This window comes from Eschscholzia californica, unplaced genomic scaffold, assembly GCF_041429995.1.
Source record: "Eschscholzia californica isolate CP2 unplaced genomic scaffold, dmEscCali1.0.p SCAF_3, whole genome shotgun sequence".
NCBI classification, from domain to species: Eukaryota; Viridiplantae; Streptophyta; class Magnoliopsida; order Ranunculales; family Papaveraceae; genus Eschscholzia; species Eschscholzia californica.
In genome coordinates, this window is record NW_028238420.1 from 50,088,274 (window position 1) to 50,101,132 (window position 12,859).

Genomic DNA, 12,859 nt, shown 5'->3' on the forward strand with positions numbered 1-12,859 from the left:
CCTAGTAGGGCAAGTTTCCATCCCTCATATATATACCTCCCTTATATATAGGAACATAGATCAATCGGAAAAAAAAAAAGAATTAAGCAGAACGACCCTTTTTCTCTCGCTCTCTCCCTCCATAATCCCTGGTGTTGGTGTTAGTAATAGTTTAATGGATTGGTTTGTAGCAGAGTTAGTAACCAGACTCCCATTCAAATCCATTTCCTGTTTCAAGACTGTTTCTAAGAATTGGCTTTACTTAATTGATTCTCACATCGCCTTTTCTAAAACACGCCTTCCTTGTCGTCTGTTAATTGCCCGTCCTCTTCCAGGTACCGAGTTTAATTCGTCCATGAAAGATACATACACTTGGCCTAACATACAAAAACACGCCTTTATCACTTGTGATGTTTTGTTTGAAGAGAAACAACTAGTAGTAGTTGACACAATTCAAGAGGTTGGTTCTTCATCAAACTTTTGCAATATGATTTTGAAACCAGCAAATGGTTTGATATGTCTCACCGAATCCGACCTTGATTTTGTTCCTCGTATATGGAATGTGAGTACGGGAGAATTATCATCTCTTATGCTTATAACACATAAGAATAGAATACGTTATTCTATTACCTCATACGAGTTTTCGTCCACCTACGGATTTGGTTTTGATCCTGTCACTAATACACACAAAGTAGTAGGTGTGTGGGGGAGTAGAAGACTGCCGGGCGAGGATTTTTGTTACGTTTTGACTGGCGTGGAGAGTAAAGGTTATAATGAGAACAGTACATGGAGAAGTAAAGCTTATAATGAGAACAGTATATGGAGAAAGATTGAGACCCCACCCTATGCTAGTCATCTATCAAGAGTTTCTATTTATGTGAATGGTTTTATTTACTGGACTACTTTTAGACTTTCTTGTGGTTCGTGGGATAGTAAATTCCGTCCAATATGTTTGGTCGCATTTGATGTAAGAAGTGAGAAGTTCAGAACAATCACAATCCCTGATTTCATCCTTGATCTATCTCATTGTCTTTACCAAACACTTGGTTACTCGAACCGGTATACGTCTGATGATGATCGTCTTGTTGATTTATTAGAAGTGGGTGGGAATTTAGCTATGTCCATTAAAATAAGTAATAAGATGTATAAGATATTTATATATTGTGATGGTGATGGAAGTTGGAGTGAAGTGAACATTGTGTTGTCTTTTGATTTGGGGAAGGATCAATATGTTAAATTTCATGGTTATGGATCGAATGAGAAGATCATCGTAATATTAACAGAGAGACATGTTTGTCGTAAAGAAGTAGGGAAGGAGAGATGTGTGTCTTTTTATTGTTACGATCGGAAGAAGGATAGTTGGTTCGAGTTTGAAGTTAATGGAATCCCTTCCACACTTCCACATCTATGTAATCAGAGCTTTTTTACTACTTTCTCCCCAAGTCTTTATGCACCATAAAAATGCTCTCTCTCTGTCTGGTAACCATTGTGTAGTGGTTTAAGTCTTCTTTGTCTTTCGAAATAAATCTGTTCATTATTATAAGCTAGGAATCAAATAAATCAGTTCATTATTATAAGCTAGGAATCTTCTCATGTTTATGTTTAAATTTTGTATCTCATTATATATATTGGATATGTTTCAAATATTGATACATGTATGAGATAAGAATGAATTAAGCGGATCTTTTACATATTTATAAGAAAAAGATATTGCAGACTGAACTTTCTGCCATGTTTAATTAGGAGACTTAAGCAGTCTCTCTGGTCGACACGAATAAGACTAATAAGCCGATAACGTATCAGCTTGATAAAAGAAAAGGCTCTACATAGGCAACATGCCGGAGGTGAATGGAACTCCGGAAAGCTTGATTCAAGAATCACCGGTAAGGAAACGACCGGGAGTAAAACCTACAAATTCGTTAGAAGCTAGTTTGCCTGTCTTAACACCTGCCCACTTAACCCTACCTGCTAAATTTGCTCCTGGTCCTTTGTTATTATACTCAGCATAGAAACAAGTATTTAGAGCAAAATCACCCATCCATGGCAACCACCCTTCTGGTTGAATCAAATCATCGATCTCACTTTGCATTATTATTGTTCTCGAGTATTCCTTCCATGGCCTTCCTAAGTAAGATCTGATCTGTTTTCTTACTGGGAAGTATAACGGATCTGCAGTTATGTGACACCCTTGAAGAACTATACCAGTTGGTTCTTCTTGATCTTTCCTTCCTTGGGCAGTCACTATACATTGTTGGTTGTCTAATGGCTTTCTTACCACCATTTTACAGTTTTGGAAAACACTTGCTGCATTACCAAATATGAAGTCTATCGTGCCAGATATTGTGCAGTCTCGGTAGAACTGGCGAAGGGCATGAGCGTATAAGGTGTCTTGGTACCCGTCCATCTGACAGTTGTGAAAGATCGACATGTCGGATTGTACCCTTAATGCTACGGCTTGATGCTTTATTGCTCCTGCCGTGTTCTCAAACCCTATGTCCTTAGCTATGAAACCAGGTGCAGCCACAGCTGTGTTGTTTACGGTGTTCAATTATAACACAATAATCTTGTCTAGATATACTTGGTTATTCATTCTATCAATGAGAGATAAATCATAAGACTTATCGAATCTATTCTTAGAGAAAAGACATGTCAATGTATTCTGGCTTTCCAGATACTAGATTTATTTCTTTGAATCAAGCAAAATCGAAAGAAAAAAAATAATAAATAACTAAAGAAAATGGTAAGAAGATTTACTAACTCCGAGTCGAGGATACCTCTTACCTTAAGACAATATACACCCTGTATACAGTACCAACAGTAATGGTGTTAGTCTCCCAGGATAAAACGGAGTACACTTTCGAAGTATAGATGGTACGTCTTGTTATCGAAAGTCTGACGAACTCTTATAAGTAATATGAACTTCTTGGAAGAGAATGCCCCATTAACTTGAACTGACTATCTTTTCTAAGTGCTCTGGAATAGACTCTTAACAAGTACGAATCTAATGGAAAAAACAGATTTTTTATTCGGAGATGTTTTGAGTCAAATAAATAGGAATTGAATGGATACATACTTTAGGGACGTGTCTGTTGGATTTGGGACACTATTGGTGACAGTTGGCTTAAGGGAGACGACGGTTGCAATAAGATCTGTTAGATCTTGAGTGCAAAGGGCGGACTAAACGTCATCCCTTGGATGATCCCGAAGTGTTCCCACCAATCGCCTAAATCAAGTCATAACCCCATCAAAATTTTGATCGAGCATATCTCATTCATCCGAAATCGGATTTGAGCGATTCTTGACTCTAAATTGAAGAGCTCGACGAGACGAATACAATGGTATGCCCATCTTCTGATTTTGACTAATAAAACTGATCATAAATCGGCTCCGATTCCAACAATCCCCCACATGAATGGATATTCGAGATCTATGTAACCCTATACTAGACTTATATATTGACAGTGACAAATTGAAGTTCATATGCGAAATTTTGCTGCATCGGAAGAGGTAGCTTTTGGCTTTGAACCTTTCCTAGTGAATATCTACATGGTTTACAAGGACAACAGTGAACTTTATGTCTTGAACTGAGTCCTGGTTACGGTAAATCAATATAGTTATCACACAACTAGTTTCTTACTTATGCAAGTTCTCGGTTTTGTTCTTTTCGGCCATGAACGATCCCGGTTTTCATGTGTGTTACTAGAGAAGTCAGCCTAACACGACCTTCTCATAGAATCGGCCACAATTCTCACACATATAGGTTTTTCCTACTAAGGTATCCTGCTATACCTTTACTTCAGAAGTTGATTCTAAGTCTTTTCGGAGTTATTAAAAGCTTTTAAGCTTAGGCTCTCTAATGCAGGCAACACTGATATCATCTTAGGAACGGGAAAGAGATAAAATCTCGTTCAGTGTTACTTTCGAGTCAGGATATAACTTCAGTTGCCCTTTGAACGTAGATCATGGGATCTCCAATCTTCTAGGTAGGGTTTCATCATGCCTTTACTCATTTACTTTAGGCGTTTAGCCCCATTCCTCTTGATGATGCAATTTTAGCTTCTCTGTGTCACCTTTATTTTTATACGGATCCGTAAGGTGTCTTCTATTTTGACATAATAATGGTTTATGTCACCAGTTTGAGAGCAATTGCTTTACGGCATTAGTCTGTAATATTTTCAAGACTTACCGCATCTAGTGCTTATGCAGCAACTCCTTAAGTTGTACGCATGCACTGGCTTTGGACCATACATAAATATCCTCCAGGAAATTTGGCAACTATTTTTGTCTATTTCCGCTGCTATTTCAGAGCAATGAATCCATCAAGGCCTTTAAGATTTCATTCTCGACATAGCTTTGCACGTCTGCCTTTTAAGGAATTTTATGATATGATTCAGTTGTTGTTTTCTATCTATACGCTATCATATGTACAACCAAAATTTTTATAATCCTATCGGATACTAAAACACTATGTGTACGCCACGAGTCCAAACAAATAGTTTGATTCACCAACCCGATTTAGTGATTCATTAATCAACTATAAATCACATCATACCCTTTTGTATTACTAATCAAAGAGGGAAGACAGCACACAAAAATCTTACCCTTTCATATAAAGGGGAAGAACTTTTCCTCGTTTGTTTGGTGAATTTTGAGTGAGCTCTATGTACTTAGACATTCACACGCTAGATGCTTTTCATCTTGTCATGGCTTGTGAATGCTTTCTTGTAGTTCTCAGAAAACATAAATCACACGAACCATACTTCGCATTCTATTAGTCTTACGTCAATGTAATATTTTTCTAATGTCGTTTTATCTTCACACAGAATTTGGAGAGTCTGCTGTCATTACATGACATGCTGGTCCTTTTACGACCCAACCCCACATTTGGAGGATACTTTCTCTTATTCTTGAAATTTTCCATATATAGCTCCATATGGTTACTAAAGAGTATCTGACCCCCCCACATTTCAGGGGAATTATTTTCTTCTCCTTTATTATCCAACCTAACATTTCTTCGTTTAGCACAAAAGTTTCCTTTTTTTTTGATATTAGGAATGATAACTTATCATCTGTCAAGTACTTTCCGTGTACTAATAATGTCATGCATTATTGTCTCGCTAGTATGCCAATTTTTCATCTTGAGTAATTTACTGATTACCAAAAAGTTATCATCCTCCTCCACCTTTTCGGTTTTGTTCTTTAGACCTTTAGTCATCTCCATCATATCCCATCTCTAGATGAGATATTTCTATTAACTTTTAGTTCATTTGAGTTTCACAATCATCTCTTCTTTCATTAATTTGATTCTTCCATCAATCTTTGATTTTTCAATCAATCTTTGATCATTTTCTCATATCAACCTTCACGGGCTTGATTTTTTTTTTTTTTTTTTTTTTCAAGAAACGTGAAACAGAGACATGCAGTGAGTGACCGTTTGAAATCACTAGCATCACAACAATGAACCACCAAATTTCACAATCACTGGTTTATGCATTGTATCTTTGCTTACATGCTAGCCCATGGTTGGGTGTATCAGTATTGCATCACTTTATGGAATCCTCATCAATTCACAAAGAACAAAGACGTTGGAAGTTCTTTCCAGAAATCCACATTTTCTAAAAGTATCTTATTTTCAATAAGTTACATACATCCACCTTTTTCAAATATAAAGATTTGATACTGTCTCACTACAGGATTATATGTTCAGTTATATTCCAATATGAACTTAACATTCAAAAATTATATTTGCAAATATCACATCCCATCATCACTATTACTTCACATTCTCAAAAATAAATTGGTGTAAAAAATTAATGGACTTTCAAACTATTGCAAAATAACTAATCATAGTTTAATTTGTATAAATTGGTTCTGAATTTTATACCCCATCATGTAAGAAGCAATATCATTAAAAATTGTTAAGCAAAAACAACGTAGTGTGGAAGTTCATGATGTAGGGATGAAACAACCATGCATTCTAGTTCATGATATATATAGATGATCCAAAGAAATTTAACTAATCCTTCTCAACTTAAAGGCATGAACTGTAACATTATCCACCTTGCATACGTATTATGCTTTCCATGCACTTAGATTAGTTAAACATCACAAGCATGCTTTTCCCTAGATCGGTTCTAAAGGAAGCGTTACACGAAAGCATTTTAAGAGATGTCTAACGACTTGAATTTGTTTCAATTCAAAGATCATCAAAGTTGACAAACACACATACACACACAATATATATATATATATAACATATATTCATGTCTGTTGGGTCTCAATTCATGATCTTCAAGTCCTTTCAAACACAACTGATATCCGGATCTTGATGGTCTTCGACCCCTATTTAGGACTTGCCTCCAATACTTTCCCTGTTGTTTCACCTCATTCCTTTTGTATTGCATGTCAGTGTAATCATAATACAAGAAAGTGAGTGTAATCCCATTTCTCTCTTGTTAACAAAATCAACATTGGTAAATTTAACTACTTTTACTCTCCCTTATGACCTATTTTTTAACAAAGTGAATAATCACAACCTTTTATCCAGTAACCTAACTTCAACCAGCACCAACAAAGAACTGTATTATGAGACAGATTTTTGGTGTCCGTTCAAATGTATGCACCCTTTCAAGTTCATCAAAGTATGCATTCATAACTAATATAAAGAATTAGAACCCTCACAATATGCATGAAGACAAACTTATATAACTAGTTTTGGGTTAGAGATCAGAGAGATAATAGGACTTATCTGATTTATGATACTTGATTACTTCAGACGTACAAGTATAATCAATGCATTGTTGGCATATTAGTGCCTTTCTTTCTCATCCTTCATTTTTTTTTTCCTTATCTTCCACTTGCACCATGAAAAAGTAAATTCCACACACAATTTGTGACTGTGTAGTTGCTCATGTTATTGAGAAAAATGATGTGTGTGGTTCATTACTTTTCTGACATTTCTGGAACAAATCAATATAAGTTGGACATACCAGCAGAAGGAAGTGGATACCAACTACCCAACATCAATGTAACTTGGTTTCCATTACTTAATAAATTAATAGTTCAGAAAGAAAACTTATCTGTTTTATGTTTTTATTTGCATAAATGAGGTATCACCCACTCGGGTATAATCCATTTTTTTAATTTGGAGTTTTACTACTGGGTTCGCCACAACAAAAGTGTATGTTATTTTCTCAACATACAAATTTAGAGATCCAGTAGGCAAACAAGATTAAAATGGTCAAGAATGGACCCCGAAATCGATGATTTATATTGTCTTAAGATTGTTGTTTACGGTGTTCAATTATAACACAATAATCTTGTCTAGATATACTTGGTTATTCATTCTATCAATGAGAGATAAATCATAAGACTTATCGAATCTATTCTTAGAGAAAAGACATGTCAATGTATTCTGGCTTTCCAGATACTAGATTTATTTCTTTGAATCAAGCAAAATCGAAAGAAAAAAAATAATAAATAACTAAAGAAAATGGTAAGAAGATTTACTAACTCCGAGTCGAGGATACCTCTTACCTTAAGACAATATACACCCTGTATACAGTACCAACAGTAATGGTGTTAGTCTCCCAGGATAAAACGGAGTACACTTTCGAAGTATAGATGGTACGTCTTGTTATCGAAAGTCTGACGAACTCTTATAAGTAATATGAACTTCTTGGAAGAGAATGCCCCATTAACTTGAACTGACTATCTTTTCTAAGTGCTCTGGAATAGACTCTTAACAACTACGAATCTAATAGAAAAAACAGATTTTTTATTCGGAGATGTTTTGAGTCAAATAAATAGGAATTGAATGGATACATACTTTAGGGACGTGTCTGTTGGATTTGGGACACTATTGGTGACAGTTGGCTTAAGGGAGACGACGATTGCAATAAGATCTGTTAGATCTTGAGTGCAAAGGGCGGACTAAACGTCATCCCTTGGATGATCCCGAAGTGTTCCCACCAATCGCCTAAATCAAGTCATAACCCCATCAAAATTTTGATCGAGCATATCTCATTCATCCGAAATCGGATTTGAGCAATTCTTGACTCTAAATTGAAGAGCTCGACAAGATGAATACAATGGTATGCCCATCTTCTGATTTTGACTAATAAAACTGATCATAAATCGGCTCCGATTCCAACAAGCTGTTCCATACAATTTCACTAAAGCAAACAGAAAACCCCTGCTTTAGTTCTTTTTTTCCTATCATAAAGGTGGTTGAGTAATGTACAACTATTTGCTCTCTTTATCTCTCTTGAATTATATCTCATTGTTCTGCTTTCTATGTTAGATTATTTCCTATTTGAACGGGTATATAGTAGAACATTTACAAAAAATAATTGAGAAATTATATTCCTATTCCTGTACGACAGTCGAATCAAACATTAAACAGCAACTATTTGTTTAGTAGATTGAGTAAGAGTTATCTTAATAAAACCAGATTCAATTTTCTCACTAATGAAATAGTAATCGATTTCGATGAGTTTGTTCGTGGAAAACACAATAAGCAGCAATAAGCAAAGTTGTCGCAATAAACCTGAAACAACTCTGATAGGGAAATGTGTATGTTGTGAAATAAGTATTTCAGCTACCAGAGTTCGCCAGTGAAGGAAACAAGATCCAAGACAACAGGCTCGCGTTAAGCATAGTGAGGGGATTTATGCAAAAGACTGTGAAACTAGCAATGGCCAGAGTGCTGGAGGAAGAAACTAGACGTCCATGATCCCTGGTGCCTTTCAAGTATTAGAGAACTCGAGTGGCGAACATCGGTTGGATAACCAACTTTTTGAACCTATCCATCGTCCGATCCAAAGGGTTCGGTTATTGTAAATCTCAATCCCAACCAGTTCGTTCATGGTTTGGTTTGGTTACAGAACCAACCTATGCATGAACGGGTTGGTTTGGTTCGGTTTAACAACCAAACCAAAGGTCGAAATTTTGCCTAGAACAAAATTTCGAGTTTTCAAGTTTAAATCTTGCTACAATTATACTTAGAACATGTTAAGAATTAGTATTATCTTACAAACAATTAAGTCTACATGTACGTGATTAATTCAACATAGTTTATCAACATCCGAAGAATATAAAAAAAACGATAAACAATTGAATCTGCATCATCCATCATGTCCAATCATATATTATTACATATATAATATACAAAAGATAATAATAAATGGTTTGGTTCGGTTATCCGTTAAAAAAAATCCATTGACCGAACCAAACCACTCCGTTTTGACATTTTAGTATCCAAACTAATCCGGATAACCATTGGATCGGTCCCCAAACAGCTCAAATCTATTTGGATCGGATTAGTTTGGTCGGTTAGAATACTAAATGTACACCCTAACTCGAGCCGTCTCATCTATGCGTGTTGAACGAGGTTGTTGCACATGCAAAACCTTGTTTTAATCTATAAAGGGATTTATGCAAACGACAAGATGGTCATCCAATTTGGTACGACCAGGTGCAATAGTCATGTACACCTCTTCATCCAAGTCACCTTGGAGAAATACATTCTTGAGATGCAACTGGTATAGAGGCCATCGTCGAATGACGGCGATAGATAAGAGAATACGAACAATGACTAATTTGGCGACTATGGCAAAGGTATCATGATAGTCGATATCATGATAGTCGATGCCATCAATTTGGGTGTAACCCTGGGTGACGAGGCGCGCTTAATGATGTTACATTGAACCGTCATAGCGATATTTAATCATATAAACTCATTTGCAACCAATGGGCATCCTACCAAGAAGCAAGGGAGTCAAAGACCATGTTCTATTAAAGTGCTTTTATCTTCTTCTTTATTGCGTCATGCCATTCTGGAAATGTTTTAGCAGAGGTAGGGGTGAGATTTTGGCCCGAAAATCCGGAACCGCCCACGACCGTCCGAGTCCGAAGGGTCCGTGACCGTCCGACGCCCTAATCGGTCCGCACCCGCCCGACTGAAAGAGCTTAAGCGGACGGACGCGGACATAGGTCTTTACCCGGTGATCCGACCGATCGAGTCCGCCCGCTTATATAGTCCACCTGACCGAATCCGTCCATATCCATCCGTTTATCCTACCCGTTATACACGCCCACCTACATGATTGATTTTAAGTCTTTAGATTTGTAGACTTAGCTACAACCGTTAGATTTCAAGAGTAAAAATATATAACCGTAGAAATCACTTTTCTTAATCTTGTCTTCGCCTCTCTACTTCTCTAATTTCTCTCTCCTCCAAAATCTCTGTACACAATCGTGATCCATGAGAAGAAGAATAGAATCGATCGTAATCCGTGAGAAATCTCAATGATTATCTTTTAATTTTGTATTCACTTACTTTTTGGAATTGTAAAGTGAGAATTTCGAAAGTTGTATGTAGCTACTAAATAGTTTTAATTTCGAATAAAAATTTCTTTATTTGTTCATTAGTGACCGGTGTCCGACCGACCGATACCCGGTTTGCCCGACTATTAAAATAGTTACGGACGGGCACTTTATTGGATAAAAATCTGAAATATTCGCTTGTTTTGTCCGGGTGGACACTTAAGACTTGTGTCTGTTCCGCCCGGACCGGTTGAGTTAGTGCACGTTTCCCGCCTAAGCGGACCGCTTCCCACCCCTAAGTAGAGGTATAAGATTTAGGTTCTTTCGTATTGATAACGGAAGGAAAAAAAAATGTCTTACAATGGATCGAAACTGATATATTCCGTCAAGGAGTAACTAGTACATGTGGTAGATGCAGTGGTACACGAACAAAGGTAGTGAGCCAATTAAGCGGGCGGTAGAATAGAATTTTCTTGTTGGGGGATTGAAAGGATCTTGGTTCAAATGCACATGGGATCTTGCTCTATACGGTAGGTTTCCTACTCTTAAATCATACTAGATTTGTGTATGGTAAGATCATTACGATGTAATACACACTCAACCCTATATGTCAAAAATGAAAAAGAAAGAAAAAGAAATAGTCCAAATCAAATAGAGATTGTGTCAAACTCCTCAGCCCATGGTCCGTGATCTTCAAATTTTACTGGCATGGGGAGGGATACTACGCCGAGATTTCTTCTTTATTTGTATAAATCTTTTAGATTTAATATTATCCATGTTGAGTGGTGCTCTTGATGCAACCGTCATGCGTCTCTACTTGGTTCAATCTTCTTCATTAGTATAAATAATGTTCACGACCTTTAGGGTCTTTTTCGTGATCTTTAAGATCTTTAATTTGTGACTTTTAAGATTTTTTTATTTTATCTTTGCAATCTTGTACTCCTTTTCCTTCATGTTGTCTTTACTTTGTAAATTTCATATTGTTATTTACTTTAAATTCATGTTGTACTGAAAGGAGTAAAAAACTATCAAAACCATTTAATATGTTGGATTATAAATGAAATTCTAGTTTATCTGGTCATAACAAAATCTCAACCGACCTTCCTAAACTTTTACAGTTTTACTAATACTTATCAAATTTCTCTCCCTTGGTCCCTTATATATAGGAATGCAAGCAGAACGCCCCTTTCTCTCCTTCCATAATCCCTGGTGTTGGTAGTAGTATTTGTATTATTTTAATGGATTGGTTTGTAGCAGAGATACTAACCAGACTCCCATTCAAATCCCTTCACCGTTTCAAGACTGTTTCTAGGAATTGGCTTTCCTTAATTGATTCTCACATTGCTTTTTCGAAAACACGCCTTCCTTGTCGTCTGTTTATTGCCTATCCTCATCCGGAGAAAGAGTCTTCGTCCATGGAAGATGTAGACGGGCCTGACGGCCGAAAACACGCCTTCATCACTTGTGATGTTTTGTTTGAAGATAAACAACTAGTAGTTGACACAATACGAGTGGTTGATTCTTCATCAAACTATGGCAATTTGATTTTGAAACCCACAAATGGTTTGATATGTTACATTGACCCATTTGTTGCTTTTGTTCTTCCTAAATGGAATGTGAGTACCAGAGAATTATCATCTTGTATGCTTATAATGGATGAGATTAGAATACCTTATCCTACTATCTCGTTCGAGTCGTTCACCCACGGATTTGGTTTTGATCCTGTCACTAATACACACAAAGTAGTTGGTGTGTGGTGGAGTCGAACACGAGGTGAGAGTTTTTGTTACGTTTTGACCAGCGGAGAGCGTAAAGGTTATAATGAGAATAGTACATGGAGAAAGATTGAGACCCCCCCACCCTATGCTACTGATCTATCAAGACTTTCTATTTATGTGAATGGTTTTATTTACTGGACTACTAATCATCTTTGTTGTGGTTTGTGGAGTAGTGAATTCCGTCCAGTATCTTTGGTTGCATTTGATGTAAGAAGTGAGAAGTTCAGAGCAATCACAGTCCCTAATTTCATCCTTGATCTACCTCATTATCCTTTCGAAACAACTTATCTATGGAATTCGTATATGTCTAATGATGATCGTCTTGTTGATTTATTAGAAGTGGGTGGGAATTTAGCTATGTCAATTAAAATGACTAATAAGATGTATAAGATCTTTATGTATGGCGATGGTGATGGAAGTTGGAGTGAAGTGAGTATTGTGTTGCCTTTTGATTTGAAGAAGGATCAACGTGTTAAATTTCATGGTTATGGATCGAATGAGAAGATCATCGTAATATTAACAACAGAGAAATGTGTGTGTCGTAAAGAAGTGGGGAAGGAGAGATGTGTGTCTTTTTATTGCTACGATCTGAAGAAGGATAGTTGGTTCGAGTTTGAAGTTAATGGAATCCCTTCCTTGGTTCGACATCTATGTTATGATAATTTTTTTACTACTTTCTCCCCAAGTCTTTTGACACACAATGCTCTCTCTCATAACCATTGTCTTCTTTATCTTTCAAAATAAATCAGTTCATTATTATAAACGAGGAATCTTCT

At 36.5% G+C, this 12,859-nt stretch overlaps 3 protein-coding genes across 3 annotated transcripts; 2 read left to right on the top strand and 1 right to left on the bottom strand.

The window, feature by feature from the left end:
* Positions 1-154: 154 nt before the first annotated feature.
* LOC147551373 (putative F-box protein At1g46984) lies at positions 155-1,438 on the top strand. The gene has a single exon (XM_086668559.1). The coding sequence runs from the start codon at positions 155-157 to the stop codon at positions 1,436-1,438; it is 1,284 nt and encodes a 427-aa protein (XP_086524685.1).
* A 411-nt stretch (positions 1,439-1,849) lies between these two features.
* On the bottom strand, positions 1,850-2,407 carry LOC147551374 (putative pectinesterase/pectinesterase inhibitor 58). Its single transcript, XM_086668560.1, has one exon. The coding sequence runs from the start codon at positions 2,405-2,407 to the stop codon at positions 1,850-1,852; it is 558 nt and encodes a 185-aa protein (XP_086524686.1).
* Positions 2,408-11,543: 9,136 nt separating this feature from the next.
* LOC147551375 (F-box only protein 8-like) lies at positions 11,544-12,827 on the top strand. Its single transcript, XM_086668561.1, has one exon. It carries the CDS (start codon positions 11,544-11,546, stop codon positions 12,825-12,827), a length of 1,284 nt encoding a protein of 427 aa, XP_086524687.1.
* Positions 12,828-12,859: the final 32 nt, after the last annotated feature.